The following is a 19,195-nucleotide window of genomic DNA, read 5'->3' on the forward strand; positions in this document are numbered from 1 at the left end:
AATAAGTTGGATCTGTCATTTAACACCATTTATACCACAGCGCTGTTGAATTTTAAAGTAGTAAAATATAAAATAAAGTAGTTCCAGTCAGGTCTTTACCGCATTACAGTTCAATATAAGTTCACCTCGCGCGAACTGAACTAACGGAAAAGTTAGCCTACTGTCCACCACAGCATGTATGTTTAACAACAAACAAAATGATAGGAAGCTACAAGTTTCCAAAAATATGCAAGGAATAATTGACTTATAGTGACTAATAATAGTTGAATGAATATATATATATATATATATATATATATATATATATATATAAAACCGTTAACGTCATGGTTGTTTTAGGTTTTTTGAACACTAACTAGACATGACATAGTATTTGGGACACGCCCATCCTTGTTTAATCTTGTTTTAACACGGATCTCATTTCTCACTCAGCTCCTTTGCAATGTCGGCCATTCAGAAGAGAAGTTTGGCTTTACCTACGACGAGATCATCATCTGGTGGGTCTTACGTTTATGGATTATTAATTTTTTTTTCTATAGCGCAGACCTCACGCACAGCTGGCGAGTTTTCTAACACCTCTGGATCTCTTGTCTGTTTGCCAGCCTCCGACTGGCTCTACTTAACGAAGCGAAGGAGGTGCGAGCTGCAGGTCTACGAGCTCTCCGCTACCTGATCAGAGACGGCACCATCCTCCAGAAGGTCCTCCGCTTCCGGGTGGATTACCTGATTTCCAGGTGCGTCCGCGTCATTCTAACACGGTTCCCATCATCATCATCATCATGTCATTTAATAAGCTAGTGTTATAGTAGCCACGTTTAAGTGGGACCTAATCCTAAAATTCTCCACTAAATCCGAATCATATGAACGTTTATCCTTATCCTTCTGTTGACTTTTTTCCCATAAAAGCATGACGTAAACATGTTTTAATCTGTACTTTCCACATTTGGATTCTTTGCACACACACACTGCGTCATAATGCTTCTAGACTAGCGTGCTGCTTGAGAAAAAATGATGGCCCTCTGAGGAAAGAAGGGTGGCGGGGTTGGGTCTGTGATGACGGTGACAAAGAGAGGATGGTAGAAAGTAGAAGAAGATGTAAGTCTTGAGAGCAGCCGAGATTCAGCTGGAGAGCTCATGAGTTACTTAGTGATATGGATAAAAAGATTTTTGACTCATGCAACACACACACATTGTAACCACAGCACTCTTGCTAGTCTTATCTAGCATTTCATTCTTGCTCTTCTAGGTTCTATTTATTATCATCATCAGTAATGCAGATGAAATAAAATTTCATGTAACTCTGGTGGTGATGAGGCAGTTTGCCTTCACTGTAGCGTTTTAGTGAAGCATTGCGTTATTGGTAACGAAATTTGTGCCATAAATATTCATTCACTAACTGAAGACAAAAACTCTTCTATTATATTATCGTTATATATCGGTGGCATAAAATGGTCTCAAATGACAATAATATCGGTTATCGCGATTATTTCTGCAGCAGTATACCGTCCATCAAATGTAGTTATCGTGACGGGCCTAGGCGAGTGTGGAAGCATATAGTTTTGTGTCAGATATGAAATACACCATATGAAATAAAATTGATGATTAGCAAAGCAGTTAGCAATATGCTAGTCATCGTTGTCCTGTAGGTTCAGCCGAGGATGACTAAGCAGATGCTCGTAATCTCCATCGAGTGAGGAGTAGAAGTAGGAGCATGTTGTGGGGATATTGCTATAGGAATATTAACCCTTAGTGAAGGGTAGATCAGCTCCAGTTAGAATTTAGGATTTTGTGTGTGTGTGTTGGCATGGCTAAGGGAAGGGGAAGTCAGCTGTAGTTAGGATCAGTGTGAAGGTTGTGAGGTTCTGCAGTGCAGCGATGCAGCAGGAACACGGTGTTCCCTTTGTGCACATATCTCGCACTGCAGCGGCAGCTCATCTCCGAACTCGATGTTCCCGTCATAGACACGCCTCACACTACTCGAATAAAAAGACTCTCTTTGGTCTTACCACAAGCCCAGGGCAAATCCTCCAGATTTTTCCACAGCGTTACACACACATTTCATGCCCTCCAGCAGGTGCTGTGACTTATACATCAGTTTTCTGATTCTAACTTTTATGTATGGCTAATGTCGTTTTATAAAATTAGATATGTTTTTGTTTTTTTGTTTTCCCGTAAATCTTACTCACTTTAATTTATTCTACTGACCGATTGAATCCTCCAAACTGCGTTTTCCTCCAGCACTTCTTTGAAGAGGTCGTTATTACAAACTTTTCTTCCGTCCAGTCTCTCGACAACCTTTTTGTCTTTTACTATGCTCAACAAACATTTTGTCGCCTCCATCGACCAGTTCTTCTCACCAGACGCCATATTTAAGACGTCCGACCTGAATGTACGCACCGTTGCACTGCGCATGTCCACAAGGTGTCTTTTGAATCTGACTGAGAAATTAATAGGATTCAAGCGCTTACACGGTCGTTTTTTTTCCCCCCTCTCGATCGGATTAGAAAAGGAATAAACCACCCCTTCTAATCCAATCGAAATTCCATTCGGATCGATAAAGGTGTTTACATGAAGGCTTTTCAGTCCTATTGAGCCGTCAATCGGATTACTATCGGATTATTTGGTTGCATGTGAAGGTGTAAACTGTGTGCTGTACAGACAATATAACAGACTGTACTCTCATGTGTTTGTAGGTGCATTGACATTCAGCAGAGTAATGAGGTGGAGCGAACTCAGGCACTTCGACTGGTGAGAAAGGTGAGAAGTAAACTCAACCCTTTACTCCTGATGCTGTTGTAATAGTGCAGTGTGTCACGTTTACAACGTCTTATTTTAATACGGTGTTTGTTTGCTGCTCAGCACTCGGACACATTCAAACAGTTTGAGCAGCAGATCAACAGAGAAAAAGCATTCGAGTCAATTATATTTATATAGCGCTTTTAACAATGGACATTGTCACAACTCTCTCTTGTTCTATTTGTTGATTTTATTGTCTCTTTCCTGTTCTTTTCCTTTCCTTCTCTTAAGTAATTCAATAGAACACCATAAGAGCAGTATTAAGTATAATAATATTCCCCTCGCTCACTCTCCCTCACCGTTCCAGATGATCACTGTGAATGCTCAGCTCTTCCCAAGCTCCATCACTAACTCCCTCATTGCCGTGGGCAACGATGGTATACAGGAGCGAGACCGCATGGTGCGAGCCTGCATCGCCATCATTTGTGAACTCGGTGAGCGAATACGCGGACACGCGAGTGCACGTCTGGTGGGGTTTTTTTTTCTCTTCTTCTACCTAATCGGTGTGATGATTTGTCGTTCGCGCAGCACTGAAGAACCCGGAGATCGTGGCTCGGCGCGGCGGACTCAAAACCATCCTGAAGAACGTGATCGATTGCCAACTCAGCCGAATCAACGAGGCTCTAATGACCACCATCCTGCACCTACTCAATCACCCCCACACACGGCAGTACGTGCGCTCGGACGTGGAGCTGGAGGTACGCGCCTTCGTTTCTCTAGCGCTGGAAAAAAAGAACCCTTTCGAGTTTTGAATAAAGCTGGAGGTGTGGTCTTATTTTCTCCTATTCATTTGTACATTGCAGTAAAAGTCCCCATGAAATTAAAAAAACGGAGGTTTTGCGCCTTTCAATCCCTTAGCGTTAAGGTTATCTCTAAGCTAGTGTCGCTCCAAGACAAAGACAATTATACGCATTCGAAATGTACAGTCTCTCTCTATCAGCAATACGGATCAGCGATTTTGATGACATCATCCTGCACTTTAGTTTCTCATCAGATTTTCTGTCCAATCAAATGCTCTTTAAAATCTGAAGCATCCCGCCCCCGACATTCTAAAAATCCATGGTACCAAGTGTCAAGTACGGCTTAGCCTGGGCTGTGAGGTGAGCTAAAAAGAGGTAGGGTACATGTCCCGTACATGTCCCACCCTAACTTCCTGTTTCAGTGGAAATTACATCAACACATCAATTAAGCTTGGACATTTAACATGTGGACTTTAACATTGTGAAATGTTACCCACTTACCTCAAATGTAGTCCACTACACAAGATAAAGCGATACCACCAGGTTTGTAGCATCCACCTGGATGATGTGATGGCAGCCATAGTGCACCAGAACGCCCACCACACACCAGCTCTTAGTGGAGAGGAGAGCGATGTAGCCAATTTAGGGATGAAGGTTATTAGGGGGCCAAGATAGAGGATAGAGAAAATTCCCCCATAATAGGGGAATTTCTTCAGGGGTCATACCCCTACTCTTTTAGGATTAGTGTCTTTTGGATTTTTAATGACCACAGAGAGTCAGGACCTCAGTTTAACGTCTCATCCGAAAGATGGTGCTGTTTTTACAGTATAGTGAATCTTTCACCATACTGAGGCATTAGTACACACTGACCACACAGTGAGCGCCCACTGCTGGCTTCCCTAATACCACTTCCAGCAGCAACCCTAGTTTTCCCCTGGAGGTCTCCCATCCAGGTACTGGCCAAGCTCAACCCTGCTTAGCTTCAGTTGGAAACCGGGAAGATATGGCTCTTGTCACTCACATTTGGCAAAAAAAAAAAGATAAAGAAAAATAGTAATTAGCTAATGTGACCAATATTTTCACCCATCATCATGTGGGTTTTTGCTTCCGGCTGGAGAGGATGTAACAAGGTGAAAAATGCAGTCTGACCACTGCCCACAGCTTGCAAGTTAATCAAATTTTGACAAAAATGTACAGCAAATTATTCGATTAAAAGGAAAAAGGGCATCCTTCAACTGCCCTGCTGACCGCTGACTCACTTCCTACACCCTGCCTATCTAACTAACTAGCTTAACTTCATTTGAAATCGGATTTACCAAACGCATCATGTACAAGAAACAGTCAGATCACACTGTCTTATTATCAAGATACGGATGATAATACGGACGTGTCGACATCGGGTCTCGACCGGGTCTGAAACTGATTTGACTGAAGCAATACATGGCTCATGGACACTTCTGAAAGCCTTACTTTATATTCAGAGCTTTTTTTTCCCCCCCTTAGCAAATCCTGGCACCTTATACAGACTTCCACTACAGACACAATCCAGACACGGCAGAGGCACAGCTCAAGTAAGTGTTTGATTACAGTTCCACCATCGATGGTTGAACCTTCCTATCATGTTTGTTTGTTTGTTTGTTTGTTTGTTTGTTTAATGAAGTGTGTCTTGGTTTAACCTTTTCTGCAACACTAGGGAGGACCGAGAGGCTCGTTTTTTGGCTAGTAAGATGTCCATCGTTGCTTCCTTCCGCTCATGGTCTGGTAAGTTCATAAAGGAATACGATTTGAAACTATTTGCGATGCCGTATAGGGTTATATCATGACATGCTTTTACCTAGTGTGAACTCCTGTTCGTGACTGACCTCTGTGATTTTTTTTTTTGTATTTTGGCATCCAGGCATTATTAACCTTTGCAAGTCAGGCAGCTCCGGCATCCAGTCCCTCATCGGCCTTCTCTGTATACCAAATATGGAAGTGAGGGTATGTAGTACTGGTTACTGATGTGTTGCTTTCTGTCTCAGTAAATAAGGAATGTTTTGAGTTTATTCAAAATCTATCAGTGTTTGTTTTTGATTTAGCTAATATTAGACATGTGTACAGTTGACATCGGTTTAATACACTATATCGGCAAAAGTTTGCGGACACCTGACCATCACACTCGTGTGGCAAGTCGGTTAAAAGGTCTTACCCAGTAACACACTATGCCAAAATTGAAAGAGTTTCCAGAAATGATGAGGAAGAAGGTGATTGAAATACATCAGTCTGGGAAGGGTTACAAAGCTCTTTCATAGGTTCTGGGACTCCAAAGAACCACAGTGAGAGCCATTATCTCCAAATGGAAAAACTCTGCACAGTAGTGAACCTTCCCAGGAGTGGCCGAGCTTCCAAAATTCCTCCAAGAGCACAGTGACGATTCGTCCAGGAAGTCACAAAAGAGCCAAGGACAACATCAAAGGACCTACAGGCGTCTCTTGCATCAATAAAGGTCACTGTGTTCATGACTGGGCAAAAATGGCATCCATGGAAGAGTGGTGAGGTGAAAACCACTGCTAACCCAGAAGAACATTAAGGCTTGTCTGAATTTTGCCAAAACACACCTTGATGATCCTCAAACCTTTTTAAGAGAATATTCTGTGGATTGATGAGTCGAAAGTGGAACTGTTTGGAAGACAGGGGTCCCGTTACATCTGGCATAAACCAAACACCGAAATCCACACAAAAAACCTCATCGCTACGGTCAAGCATGGTGGTGGAAGTGTGATGGTGTGGGGATGCTGTGCTGCTTCAGGGCCTGGGTAACTTGCAATAATTGAGAGAAACATGAATTCTGCTCTCTACCAGAAAATTCTAATGGACAATGTCCAGTCTTCAGTCCATAAGTTCAAGCGCAGCTGGATTATGCAGCAAGACAATGATCCAAAGCATAGGAGTAAATCCACCTCTGAATGGCTAAAAAAAAAAAAAAAAAAACAAGCTAAATTTAAGTTTTGCAGTGGCCTAAGCAAAGTCCTGACTTAGGGTTAGGGTTGTCAAATGAGATGCTGTGGCACTTCACCGGCAGGCACTTCATGTTCACAAAAACCCTCCAGTGTGGCTGAACTAAAGCAGTTCTGCAAAGAAGAGTGGGCCAAAATTCCACCACAATGCTGTGAGAGACTGATCTCCGGTTATCCAGAAGAGTTCGGTTGCAGTTATTGCTGCTAAAGGTGGCACAACTAGATTAGTTTTTCCCGTGGGTGATTGGTGTTGGATCCCCTTCTCTTTTTTTTGCTTCAATAAAAATAAATAAGTACCCTAGTGCGTACTAAAGTTGCCTTTGTTTTATGTTGTATTTCGTTTGAAGATCTGAAACTGTTTAGTATGAGATATACATAGAAACAAAAGAAATCAGGACGGGGTAAATACTTTTCCGCAGCACTGTATACACAGAGGACACTAATGCCATACTGACTGTAATAATAATAATAATTTTAAAAAAGGGTTTTATTTAAACCTGTTGCTTTAAACTGTGCTTTTAAATCATCTCTCAACAGAAAGGCCTTCTTGACGTGCTGTACGACATTTTCCGACTCCCCGTCCCTGTAGTCACACACGACTTCATTGAAGCGCTTCATAGTGTTGGTGGGTGGTGACATGATGCAACGTGGTTTACAAAAACCACTGACTTTTACTAGATTGTTAAAAGTAAATTTGTCTGGAATAGAAGACTTAATGGATTACAAGAACTTATACATACATTAACTCCCTCTGTAGATCCGAGTCGATTTCAGGACAGTTGGAGGCTGTCGGACGGCTTCGTGGCTTCAGAAGCCAAAATTATTCTCCCTCATCGGGCACGGTCGAGGTAAGAGCTCTGGAGAGAGAAGTTTTAGTTCTAATACCATGCAAACACCAGATTCGTGAAAATGTACACACTTCTAATTAGACCGAGCCTTGTTTGTATAAATAAATGTAAATATAAACAAATTCAAAACCACATAAGAATATCAGCAATCAACCGGTAAAGATTGGTTGTAATGTCTAAATTTACACACTCAAAATAAATAATGCTAAATAAATGATCTGTTGTGTTTGTACAGGCCTGATCTGATGGATAACTACCTTGCACTTGTACTGTCTGCCTTCATCAATAGTGGACTTTTAGAGGTATTAAAATTTTTCTACATTTTTCTTGACACTTCAATGAGATGTAGATAAAGTTGTGGGTTTTTTTTTTAAATGGAATATTAAAGTAGAAGCACTCTGAATATTTTGACTACGCAGAAGATGCTTGCGTATGTCATGCGTGCTTATTTAAACCTGTCTGTGTCCTCAGGGGTTGGTGGAAGTCGTCACTAGCAGTGATAACGTTTCAGTCTGCGCTACCATCCTCCTCGGAGAACTCTTGCACATGGTATCGTTCCGTTTTCGTTTTAAACAGCTAACGCTGACTTTCTCCACCATTTGTTTCTGAGTCAGCGGGGTTGTGTTTGTTTCCTTCAGGCCAATACCATCCTCCCTCACTCCCACAGCCATCACCTGCACTGCCTGCCCACTCTGATGAACATGGCGGCCTCTTTCGACATCCCTCAGGAGAAGCGGCTGTAAGTCTTCTCATAGTCTTAAATAGGCCTGCTGTGCGTTCGGCTTAGGCCTGGGACGAAATGTTTAAAAAAGGGGAAAGCTCTTACCACAGGAACCGCCCAGACCAAACCATTTTACAAAATATATGACCTATTAAGTTATCTGATAAGTTGCAAACAATGCAAGGCCTACAGTTCATATGTTTTATGAATCTCTTCCCCTACATTCACACAACAAGCCTCACATCAAGACCTCGTTCAAATCTGTTTTAACAACCCTTTTAATCCATTTCTGATGCTGCGCGACACGTGTTGACTGATATCACGTCAGTTGATAATGTCGCTTCATAACCTGGGGAGGAACCTATTGAGACTAACTAAATTGAGGGAGCATTTTCTTTGGCTTTTCTACTCATTGGAGGCTGGAAATTACGAGTTGCTAAGTTGAGTCAAGCACAGCATTGTTAAAGGGGAGAATTTAATCAGCTTGGCTGTAAGGGGGTGTGGTTTTCAACGGGGTATCCTGGGAATAGGAATTCCCCCAGGTTTTGGCAACCCAACTAGGCTAATTGCATTATTATAATAATAATAATAATAATAATAATAATAATAATAATAATAATAAATATAGCTGAAAGCAGCAGTTCCAAGCCATATGGTTCAGTTGGCTGCCATAGAAGAGGAATAATAATAATAATAATAATAATAATAATAATAATAGGAAAACTAATGAAAATAATAGGGGCCATTGCCCATCCTAGGCCTGTCCCCTAATAATACGTTCCGGTGTAACTTTGGGGTTCTCTTTGTCTCTCTCTCTTTCCCATGATGCTGTGTTAGACGTGCAAGTGCTGCAGTGAACTACCTGAAGTGCTTCCACGAGAAGAAGAAGCGAGGCCCCAAACCCAACAGCCTTTACCTGGATCATATCGTCCGCAAGTCAGCCGCATCCCAGTACTGTCGAGACCAGCACCTGCGGCCCCAGAAGGACATCTACGTCATTAAGGTACTGAGAGCAAATCCTCACTCAGGAAGTACATCAGTTATGTGCTGTTTTAATTCCTATTCAGAAAGTTTGAAATCGGTGTTGTAGACAAAAAATATAATTGTATAAAAAAATTATTTTACAAATATATTATTTTAAAAATATTATTTTACAGTATTTAACAAAGTAAAATACTGCTGAACTTTATTACAGAAATAAACAGTACTGACTGTACCATGAAAACGTACTGTACGTTTTTAATGAAATAAATATAGAAATATTAACACACACTACCGGTCAAAAGTTTGTGGACACGCGACTGAAATGTTTCTCATGATCTTAAAAAGCCTTTTGATCTGAAGGTGTATGATTAAATGTTTGAAATCAGTGTTGTAGATAAAAAATATACTCGTGCCGACGTATTCGTTTCTTTCATTAGAAAACTAACATTTTTATTTACAAAAAAATGTTTTTTTAAACGGACGACTCGGAGCGAAATATTCGGCGTATGCGTGAACTCCTTTAATACTGTTTAAAAAGCATCTCAGGGAAATTCCTCAAGAAATCGGTTGAGGAAAATGCCAAGAATACATTTCTGGAAATTCTAGGCCAAAAGGGTGTCTCCTTTGAAGATGCTAAAATACTAAATTATTTTGATTTATTTTGGATTTTGTATCCCAACATAATTCCCATGGTTCCATTTGTGTTACTCCAGAGTTTTGATGACTTTATTATAATAATTCTAAGATGTAGAAAAATTGAAAAGTAAAAGAATGAGTGTGTCTAAACCTTTGACCAGTAGTGTATGTGCATTGCCACAATATAATGAGCTCATAGCCTCCTATATATTGGACAGAATTTTGCTCATGGAGGTTGCATGGTGGAGACAAACCGAGTTTTTGTATTGATTAACCCCCAGAAGTTCCTACACGTTATCCCTTGTTATGAAATTAAATTTTTTACAAAAAATATGCAGACTGGAAACACCTCCAACCCTTCACATGCCTCACCCCTTTTCCCCTATAAAATCCTTGTAATAACAGAAGATATTTGCATAGTGCATTTACAGAACATGGTCAGCACTAATATTCTATCACACACTTCTAACACTTGCATGTTGTGAGTTCATCATAGACTTTTTTTTTTTTCCCACCGCTCCTGCTCAAAGCAGAAACCACTGCAATGGAAAAGAATTCAAGGCGAAAGAAAATACGTTTGTTTAATTTAAATATTTCCTTCAGCAGCATTATTCAAACACAATTTCAGACCAGTATCTAATCATTCCAGTAAAAAAAAATTTTTAAATGCAGCTGCTGTATGTATGCGTGTTGTTCTGTTCCCAGGACACTGAAGAGGCTCTGATGATGAATCTCCGAGACAGCCATGTTCTCAATCACAAGCAGAACCTAGATTGGAACTGGGTTCTTATCGGTACAATACTAAAGGTCAGTAAGAGAGAAGAGGATTAAGTGGCGGGATTTCAATGCGGAAAATGATGTGTAATTCACTATGTTGTGTTGCAGTGGCCAAATGTCAACCTGCGCAACAACAAAGATGAACAAATGCACAGGTAAGAACATATTCAGTGTTATTACCTCATATCATTTATTTATTTATTTTTGTATGGTGCACTTGATGACCTGGGGTCGCTTTTAGGTTTGTACGGAGGCTCCTGTTCTTCTACAAACCCAGCAGTAAGCTGTACGCTGGCCTGGAGCTGGACCACAGCAAAGCCAAACAGCTCACTGTTGTTGGCTGCCAGTTCATCGAGTTCTTGCTGGAGTCAGATGAGGTGAAGGAGGGGAAGCGCTCGTGCTCTCACGACTCTTTTGTTCAGTTGTTTTATTTTTTTATTTATTATTTGGATGCCTTCTTATACATTCGTGATTGTTTTGTCTTGGTTTGTCTGCAACTCTCTAATCAGGATGGCCATGTGTACTTGGAGGACCTGGTGAAGGACGTTGTGCAGTGGCTGTCGTCATCCTCTGGGCTCAAACCAGACCGTAGCCTACAGAGCAATGGTCTCCTCAACACACTTAGCCAGCATTACTTCCTCTTTCTGGGTGCTCTCTCTGCCCACCCGAGCGGCGTTAAGTTGCTGGAGAAATGCAGTGTCTTCCAGTGGTGAGTTAAAAGCCATCGCTGAGGTTCGATAAAGGACTTTCGTGAGATACAGATTCAGCTTTGTTCAATAACAGATACAGTTAATGTATGTGGGAAAGAATACTAGTGAAATGGCCTGCAGTAGGCCTTCACTACTGCTCAGCATTTTTCACACTGTACAAAATCCACAGCAGATCTGTAGCGTAGCAGCCGCCATTGTACAGGGCATGCGTACTATTCGTTCTACATTCAGGTTTATAAGTAATTGGACAGTGCCACAATTACTGGTTAAAAAGTAATCGGACAATTGACCGATAAGCAGCTTTCATGTCCTGCTGTGGCCTGTTGTTTCCTCATTATTTCATGATGAATTAAAAGGATAAAAGCTCTAGAGTTGATTCCAAGCGTCGGTTGGAATTTGGTTGCTTTTCATGGGAACTCTCAATATGCGGTCCAAAGAGGTGTCGGCACAAGTGAATGAGGCCATCATTAGGTTGAAAAAAAAAGCAAAACAGACCTATCGGAGAGGTAGCAGAAACTCTAGGAGTGGCCAAATCAACAATTTGGTACATTCTTAAAAAGAAGGAACGCACTGGCGAGCTCAGCAACACCAAAAGGCCTGGAAGACCACGGAAGATAACTTAAGTGCATGAATGCGGAATTCTTTCCTTGTTGAAGAAAAATCCCTTCACAACATGTAGCCAAGATCAGGAACTGATCATGCTCTTCATGAGTGTAAATACAGAGGGTTTACCTCAAGATGCAAAGCACTGGTAACACTCAAGATCATAATGGCCAGATTAGACTTTGCGAGAAAACATCTCAAATTTCCTGGCCAGTTCTGGAACAAGATTTTTTTTTTGGACAGATTAAACCAAGATTAAGAGTACCGGAGTACCAGAATGAAGAGTATGGAGAAGGAAAGGAAGGGCTGATGATCCAAAGCATACCATGTCATCAGTCAGACATGGTGGATTAAGTGTTATGGCATGGGCATTTATTGCATGACTACTAATGAAACTGAGTCACTGTTTTTTATTGATGATGTGACTGCTGATAGAAGTTGCAGGAGGAATTCTGAAGTATATAGAGCTATACTTTCTGCTCAAAGGCTGTCAAATACTGCAAAAGTGCAGGAAGCAAGCCAAGAGCTTCTTAATGCAAACTTTGAAACGGCAGAGTCCGTCACCTGACCTCAAGCCAAATATAAAAAAATAATCATTTTATTTATAATTGTTAGTTTGTCCAATTACTTTTGAGCCTGTGAAAATGGAGGTACTTGCAGTAATTCCTTAACGGTTCTATTTTTATTTTTAATTTTTTTTTTTAAACCCCTAGAATTTTTTTATAAAGCCGAAAGTCTACACTTCGTAATTTGCTTCACGTCAAATCCGTTGTGGTGGTGTACAGAGGCAAATTTATCAAAATTGTCACTGACCCAACTGTACTTTCAGTATTCTATGTGGTTTGTGCAGCTTAAATTCCGCTGTGATGTCCAGCTCCACTTTGTCTCTGCAGCTTGCTGAACGTGTGCTCCCTGAAGAATCAGGACCATCTACTGAAACTGACCGTGTCCACACTGGACTATAGCCGAGACGGCTTAGCGCGGGTCATTCTCTCCAAAATCCTCACTGCTGCAACCGATGTAAGCTCTTTAATAGCTAGAAACTCCATGTGGTCCTGGTTTTTATCTTCTGATGCTAATCTCACAAGTGTGGAACTTCTAAAGCAGTAGTTCTCAAAGTGGGGTCCATGAAGCATAGCCAGGGGTCTATAAACCTCAGTAACTGAAAAACGAGTCGGGCTTTGCAGTGTCAACATTGGGTCTATGGAAAATTCAGAAATATAAAAAAAAACTCCAATAAATATCTAGAATACTATAGTACACGTGAATAATGGGCCTAATACTTGAATACTTCATCAGATAAATATATACTGAGAGGGTCCTTGGAATTCGGGTTCCTTTAGGGTCTCTGGTTCTAAATTGTCAGCTGGATAGAAATGATTTAAAGGCTTAAACATATTTTAATGTATGACTTCCTCAGTTGTGTAATCTATTCCCTGAGATTTTGTTTTCTCTAGTTCAGAATTTTTGCCTTTAAATTAGTAAAATGAAGTGCATGATGGGATCAGCTGATCAATGTTGAAGTATCGATCTCTCACCTGTGTGTGTGTGTGTGTGTGTGTGTGTGTGTGTGTGTGTGTGTGTGTGTGTGTGTGCTTGCGTGCCTACAGAATTGTAGGCTGTACGCCACCAAGCACCTGCGTGTATTACTGCGCGCTAACGTGGAGTTCTTCAGCAACTGGGGTATCGAGCTGCTGGTCACTCAGCTCCACGACCGCAACAAGAACATCTCCATAGAGGCCCTGGACATACTGGATGAGGCCTGTGAGGACAAGGTGGGAGATCAGCTACAATACGGATTCAATTGCCAATAAATTCTAGAGGTTTCTGTTTTTTTAATGTAAAGAAATGTAATGAAGTGTATCGAAGTAAGAATCAAGTATATCGAAGTCAAGTGATCTGACTCCAGCATGTTGGAGTTACTGGTGCTGCATCTTAATTGGTTAAGTCTTGTACATTTTTTTTGGTCAGGGGGGTTTACACTGATACCTGCATTTTGATCTTGCCCTAAGATCCATGGCGAGTTCATCCATGCTGCTGATTCAGGTTGACCTTTTTCTTTTCAAACCGTAAAAAAGCAAGGATTAAAACACTTGGGGGCATGCTGTAATAGGTCAATAATCAATGACAAGGTGGTGTGATGAAGTAAAGGTACTGTTACCACTCTTACCGTACTGTTAGGAAGTCGATTGTCTTCCTATAACAGCGTATAAAGTGTTTTACTCGTCTTATACCACAGTAATTTGCCAATAATTACAAATAAGTATTCATTTGTATACATTTTTTTACAGTGTGAATTTTTATCCATTTATAGCTACATTTTATTTTGTAACGTAAGCAAAACAAGCTCCTTTTATCACTAACGTTCTAGAAGCTATAAACAATTGTTCCTTCAGTGAAAGACATTTTCTGAAAATTTCAGGTCCCAGCTTCGCCTCTGGCTGTTGCAAAGTGCTGACACTAGAGACTCCTCCCATAATTAAATAAAATTCTCCTTACAGAAAAACCTCCATCATTTCAACACAACTTTTTTTTTTTTTTTTAAATCATTTTTGTAGTGTATCTGCCATTCATGTCCCTTTTCATGGGTTGCTACTATAGAAATAGTGACACGTTGGAATATTAGAGTGCGTTAATGTAAACCTGTAATCTTTACAGCTCCAGTACTGTCACAGGCGCCGACGTTATCGAAGATGAATCCGCATCTTCTGACCAATCTTGTGAACTACTTTTTGTGTTCTTCAGGCGAATCTTCATGCACTGATTCAGTTGAAGCCTGCGTTGACTCACCTCGGGGACAAGGGTGTCCTCTTGCTTTTAAGGTAAGCTGCAGATCTGTTCATTTATTCAGCAGCACGTGTTGGTGACGGAGTTCAAACGGGAAGAGAATCTCCTCTTGCTGCCGGAACTTTATTACTATTATTATTTGATAAAGTCTGAGGACTTTGCGAGTGAAATTTGATCTGCATTACACCGTTCTCAATAACAGCGTTGCGCTGCTGAACTTAATAAAAGAGAGCGCCGTTTCTTTCTCATACTCGATCTGTCCTTGTCTCTCCAGGTTCTTGTCCATTCCAAAGGGTTTTTCCTACCTCAACGAGAGAGGCTACGTCACTAAGCAGCTGGAGAAATGGCAGAAGGTGCTTTACCTCTACTGTTGTTTACACTTATGATATTTAAGGGACTAAACCTCAGACTGAACTTTTTTGTTAAGATCTGACCAGTAGGAAAACATTTTTATGGTTTAAAAAAAAAAAAAAAAAAAAGCAGACCTTAGTAGTTGTAGTTACAAAGGTGGCTTTACTGAGAATTTCTGAATACAATTTAAGTTCTTAAAAATTTAAAAGCTTAAATTCTGTGGGACATCCACCGTGTATATAGTATTTAGAACACATTAATATAAACCTGTGATTTGCAGCTGCTGTTATTGAAAATGAATCAACACCAATTGACCAATCAGATTTGGGAATTCAACAGTGCTGTGGTATATTTAACGTTGTCATAGAAGGAACGATTGGAGGATCAGTCAGTCGTGTGAATTAAAGCTTTAGCTTCGTCTTTTTTTGTTGTTGTTCTAGTCTAGTCTTTGAATAATCTCAAAGTTGTAATTCGCATTGTAAACACTTAAATAAACAACAAAAAAATGATTGAAGAAATTGTTAAATTTTGCTTTGATGAGTGAAAGTAAACCATTGAAAGTCGCTAACCGTATACCGTGAATCTTTGTTCTGCTCAGGAATATAACCTCAAGTATGTGGATTTAATAGAGGAGCAGTTAAACGAGGCTCTCACTACATATCGTAAACCAGTAGACGGGGACAACTACGTACGACGGAGCAACCAAAGGTCTATACACCCCCCCTTCCACCAACCCCCCCCCCCCCCCCCCCCCCCCCAGTTTTTCCTTTACTCAGAATTTCCTCCACACTGTTGTTCTTAAACATTGAGGTTTAATTCGGTTCTCAGGTTGCAAAGGCCAAACGTCTATCTTCCTGTGCATTTGTATGGTCAGCTTGTGCATGATAAGACAGGCTGCCATCTCTTAGAAGCTCAGGTGAGAGCAGGTTTTTGCTAATGAAATTTGACCTGTGTTCATTAACTTTTCTTTTGTGCAACCTTCAGATTTTTTTTTATTTATTCCCCCCCTGACAGAATATCGTACCCGACCTAAGCTACACTGTGCGATCCCCGGTGCTGGACACGTGGGAAGGCATCAAACAACTTAAAGCTGCTCTCTGGGCCTTGGTTAGTACAGTTCTCTGACATGGGGTGGCCGGGGGAGGGTGGTGGGGAGAAAACAAACATAGTTGGAAAGTTCGAACTGTTGGTGCTGATCGTTCTAATTGCGTCCAGGGTAATATCGGCACCTCCAACTGGGGTCTGAACCTGCTACAAGAGGAGAATGTGATTGCCGACATTGTGGCTCTGGCTCACCACTGTGAGGTTCTCTCCATCCGCGGGTATGTAAACAGTAAACTACACTGATAGTGCTGTGTACGATTATATAAGTTGTATCAATCCTTCAAGCCCATCTTTTGTTCCTGGTCTCTTTCAGGATATGTCTGTATGTACTGGGTCTCATCTCCAAGACAAAGCAGGGCTGTGAGCTGCTGAAGCTGCAGGGCTGGGACGCGGTTCGACACAGTCGTAGACAGCAGTGGCCCGTGGTACCTGACGAGGTGGAGCAGCAGCCCCCGCCTCCACCCACCCTGCTCTCGTCGGTTCCCAGCACCCTCAGCCTCAACTCTGAGTCCACCAGCTCTAGACACAACAGCGAAAGTGACTCCACCCAGCCCAGTAAATGCTTCTCTAACTCTTCCCTGGCCATTAGGCACACATTCAAGCACATTAAGCACAGTGATTTATTTATTTATTTATTTATTTATTCCTTGTTGCTGAAAGTTAGGGTAATGCATTTGTGGCATTATATACCTAATCAAATTTTATTTGTGATTCAGCCCCAAAAGAGTAAGAATAAAATAACTCCCTAATGTAATCACTTTTAAGATCTATTTAATTGCTTCAAGATACACAACTGATATTTATATAAAATAAATAAAATTTAAAAAAAACTCAGGATACAACCATTTCAATAGGGTGTCTGTTTGAAGATGCTAAAATATGAAATTATTTTGATTTATTTTAGCTTTTTTTTTTTTTTTTCTCACAACATAATTCCCATAGTTCCATTTGTGTTACTCCAGAGTTTTGATGACTTTATTATTATTCTAAAATGTGGAAAATAAAATTAAAGAATGAGTGTGTGTAAACTTTCGACCGGTAGTGTATGTTAGGTGACTAATCTGCATTCAAATATGTAAATGCTGTAATAATGTCATTCTTGACCCTAAACCGGTCTAAAAGTACCTATTGTTTTAGATGTAGTGTTTTTGATGCATGTTTCTACATTACAGGCATGTACATCATGGATGATGATAAAGATGGCTCTGAGCTGTCTGAGGAGCAGCCACTGTACATCAGGTCCAAGCTGCTAAAGGACCGCAGCCCCTTCACAATCCTGGCATCCAGCCGCTTTGTGCGCAACCGGTTCCTCATTTCTATCTCCGGAAAGAAGCCACGCAGCACTAGCGACCCGAAAGGTAGCAGCAGCGGCAGCAGCAACAGTCATAAAGTGTTCGTCGAGCCCAAGACGGGAGGCCTGAGGAGGAACCGAACGGTCACGGAACCCTCTGTGTACTCCCCGGGTCAGGGGGATGTGTTCAGCCCGGAGTTTTCTGACCTGCCCAAGAGCCCGTCGGTCACCCTGGAGCAGCAGGATGGCATCGGGGAGACCGAGTCCCGTCTGCCACGGGTTACAGAGCGCAATATGGTGGTCGGAGACATGCAGCGCGAGCAGACCAGTCGTGAGAGGCTGGCAGGCGATGGTCCTACCTCCGGAGGCGGGACTCAGTTCAAGAGCCGAAGCCAAAGCTTCAACACGGACACGACGACCAGCGGAATCAGCTCCATGAGCTCCAGCCCGTCCAGAGAGACGGCGGCGGGCGCCACGGATTCGTCCACCATCGACACGGACTGCGTCAGCCTCAGCACAGTCGTCAGCGCACAGACCATCCGAACCCTACACTCGCTCACCCCCCAGTCCAATCACCTCCCCCTTTCCAAATCCAACTCGGTGCTCCTGGTTCCACCCGGCTCATCTCACACCCTGCCACGCCGGGCGCAGTCTCTCAAATCGCCCTCTGTCACTACCATCACCAGCCTGACGGACTGCAGCTTCATGTACACGAGCCCGAGGGACGCGCTGGGCTACGCCACGCTCAAGCGGCTCCAGCAGCAGCGCATCCACCCGTCCCTCTCCCACAGTGAGGCGCTGGCTTCCCCCGCCAAGGATGTGCTCTTCACCGACACCATCACCATGAAAGCTGGCAGCCTTGACTCCAGACTCACACCGAGAAGGTCTGAATGTCCTTGCACATTTTTTTTTCTTTCTTTCTTTTTTCCCTTGTATAAACCTTTTATACTAGAAGTTTTTCCTCGCTTTAGCACCTATCCTAAGATTTGGAATTTTTGTATCAATACTTTTAACTGGATTTAAAAAAAAAAAATTTAAACGGTCAGTCGGCCATTATATTTATACACAGTCAACTCTAATTCTATTCCTCAAACACACTTCCCGGATTTTTAAAGTGTCAGTCCACCACCAAGGCTTATTATTGTGCCGTATTTCCGATTCAGTATCCTGTACTTCATCTGAGGCACAGTAAACGAGACACACTCCTCAAAGAGGCTTTTGTAATAGCTTTCTCTTATTAAAAACGAGAGTCTACATTTCTGTAGTGACAATATAGCATAAGAAAAGGAAGAACATAATCCAGTAGATCCAGCTGCAAGGCAACACACAGGTTTATATGATTGGAAACGCAGAGACTTGTGTGGCAGATTCTCCACATAAACAGATTTAATCATGTGTGCAATCAGTGGTATGGGGAGGAAGTTTTCTGTGCAGAGATGTTTATTAAACGTTTCTGGAAGGAATCTCCACTTAAGTCGTTGCTTTGACAGGCTGTAACTTTCAGCTCGAATCTTCAGCGTTGAGGAATTTACAATTTCCTGGTAACTTCCTGTTGACAGAGAAGTGAGCGTGATGAGGGAATGTCCATATATAGCTTCTATAACACGAGTGATGACGGGAACTTGTTTTGTGATTGTTCCACAACATCAAACGTATCTACAAATGGATAAAAGTGTACAATGAGACGTTCTTTAATAAATGCAGTTTTTAAATAGTTATCAAACTGCTGTGATATAAGAGGAATAAAACGGATTGAGGAAATGTTGTAATAGGAAAATAATCAGCTTTGGATGGTGACGGTAACTCTGCTTTGCATCAGGCCTCGTCTCGCGAAACCCATTGTTATTTTTC

The 19,195-nt window shown here is 41.6% G+C and overlaps 1 protein-coding gene across 2 annotated transcripts in view; it reads left to right on the forward strand.

Annotated features, from left to right (window-relative positions):
* Positions 1 to 19,195, forward strand: part of rictorb (RPTOR independent companion of MTOR, complex 2b) — a 34,587-nt gene that overhangs the window by 6,309 nt on the left and 9,083 nt on the right. For both annotated transcript variants that reach the window (XM_017492787.3, XM_017492788.3), the window contains exons 4-31: positions 433 to 497; positions 603 to 734; positions 2,694 to 2,757; positions 3,104 to 3,230; positions 3,325 to 3,494; positions 5,040 to 5,107; positions 5,230 to 5,297; positions 5,434 to 5,516; positions 7,070 to 7,157; positions 7,290 to 7,380; positions 7,616 to 7,682; positions 7,852 to 7,929; positions 8,019 to 8,119; positions 8,939 to 9,104; positions 10,427 to 10,528; positions 10,607 to 10,653; positions 10,740 to 10,875; positions 11,008 to 11,207; positions 12,705 to 12,831; positions 13,422 to 13,586; positions 14,557 to 14,633; positions 14,873 to 14,951; positions 15,548 to 15,657; positions 15,778 to 15,865; positions 15,964 to 16,056; positions 16,165 to 16,271; positions 16,367 to 16,608; positions 17,226 to 18,228. In XM_017492787.3, the coding sequence (XP_017348276.1) occupies positions 433 to 497; positions 603 to 734; positions 2,694 to 2,757; positions 3,104 to 3,230; positions 3,325 to 3,494; positions 5,040 to 5,107; positions 5,230 to 5,297; positions 5,434 to 5,516; positions 7,070 to 7,157; positions 7,290 to 7,380; positions 7,616 to 7,682; positions 7,852 to 7,929; positions 8,019 to 8,119; positions 8,939 to 9,104; positions 10,427 to 10,528; positions 10,607 to 10,653; positions 10,740 to 10,875; positions 11,008 to 11,207; positions 12,705 to 12,831; positions 13,422 to 13,586; positions 14,557 to 14,633; positions 14,873 to 14,951; positions 15,548 to 15,657; positions 15,778 to 15,865; positions 15,964 to 16,056; positions 16,165 to 16,271; positions 16,367 to 16,608; positions 17,226 to 18,228 (3,944 nt within the window). The remainder of the gene's footprint in view (positions 1 to 432; positions 498 to 602; positions 735 to 2,693; positions 2,758 to 3,103; positions 3,231 to 3,324; positions 3,495 to 5,039; positions 5,108 to 5,229; positions 5,298 to 5,433; positions 5,517 to 7,069; positions 7,158 to 7,289; positions 7,381 to 7,615; positions 7,683 to 7,851; positions 7,930 to 8,018; positions 8,120 to 8,938; positions 9,105 to 10,426; positions 10,529 to 10,606; positions 10,654 to 10,739; positions 10,876 to 11,007; positions 11,208 to 12,704; positions 12,832 to 13,421; positions 13,587 to 14,556; positions 14,634 to 14,872; positions 14,952 to 15,547; positions 15,658 to 15,777; positions 15,866 to 15,963; positions 16,057 to 16,164; positions 16,272 to 16,366; positions 16,609 to 17,225; positions 18,229 to 19,195) is intronic.

Source organism: Ictalurus punctatus, chromosome 18 (genome assembly GCF_001660625.3).
Source record: "Ictalurus punctatus breed USDA103 chromosome 18, Coco_2.0, whole genome shotgun sequence".
NCBI classification, from domain to species: Eukaryota; Metazoa; Chordata; class Actinopteri; order Siluriformes; family Ictaluridae; genus Ictalurus; species Ictalurus punctatus.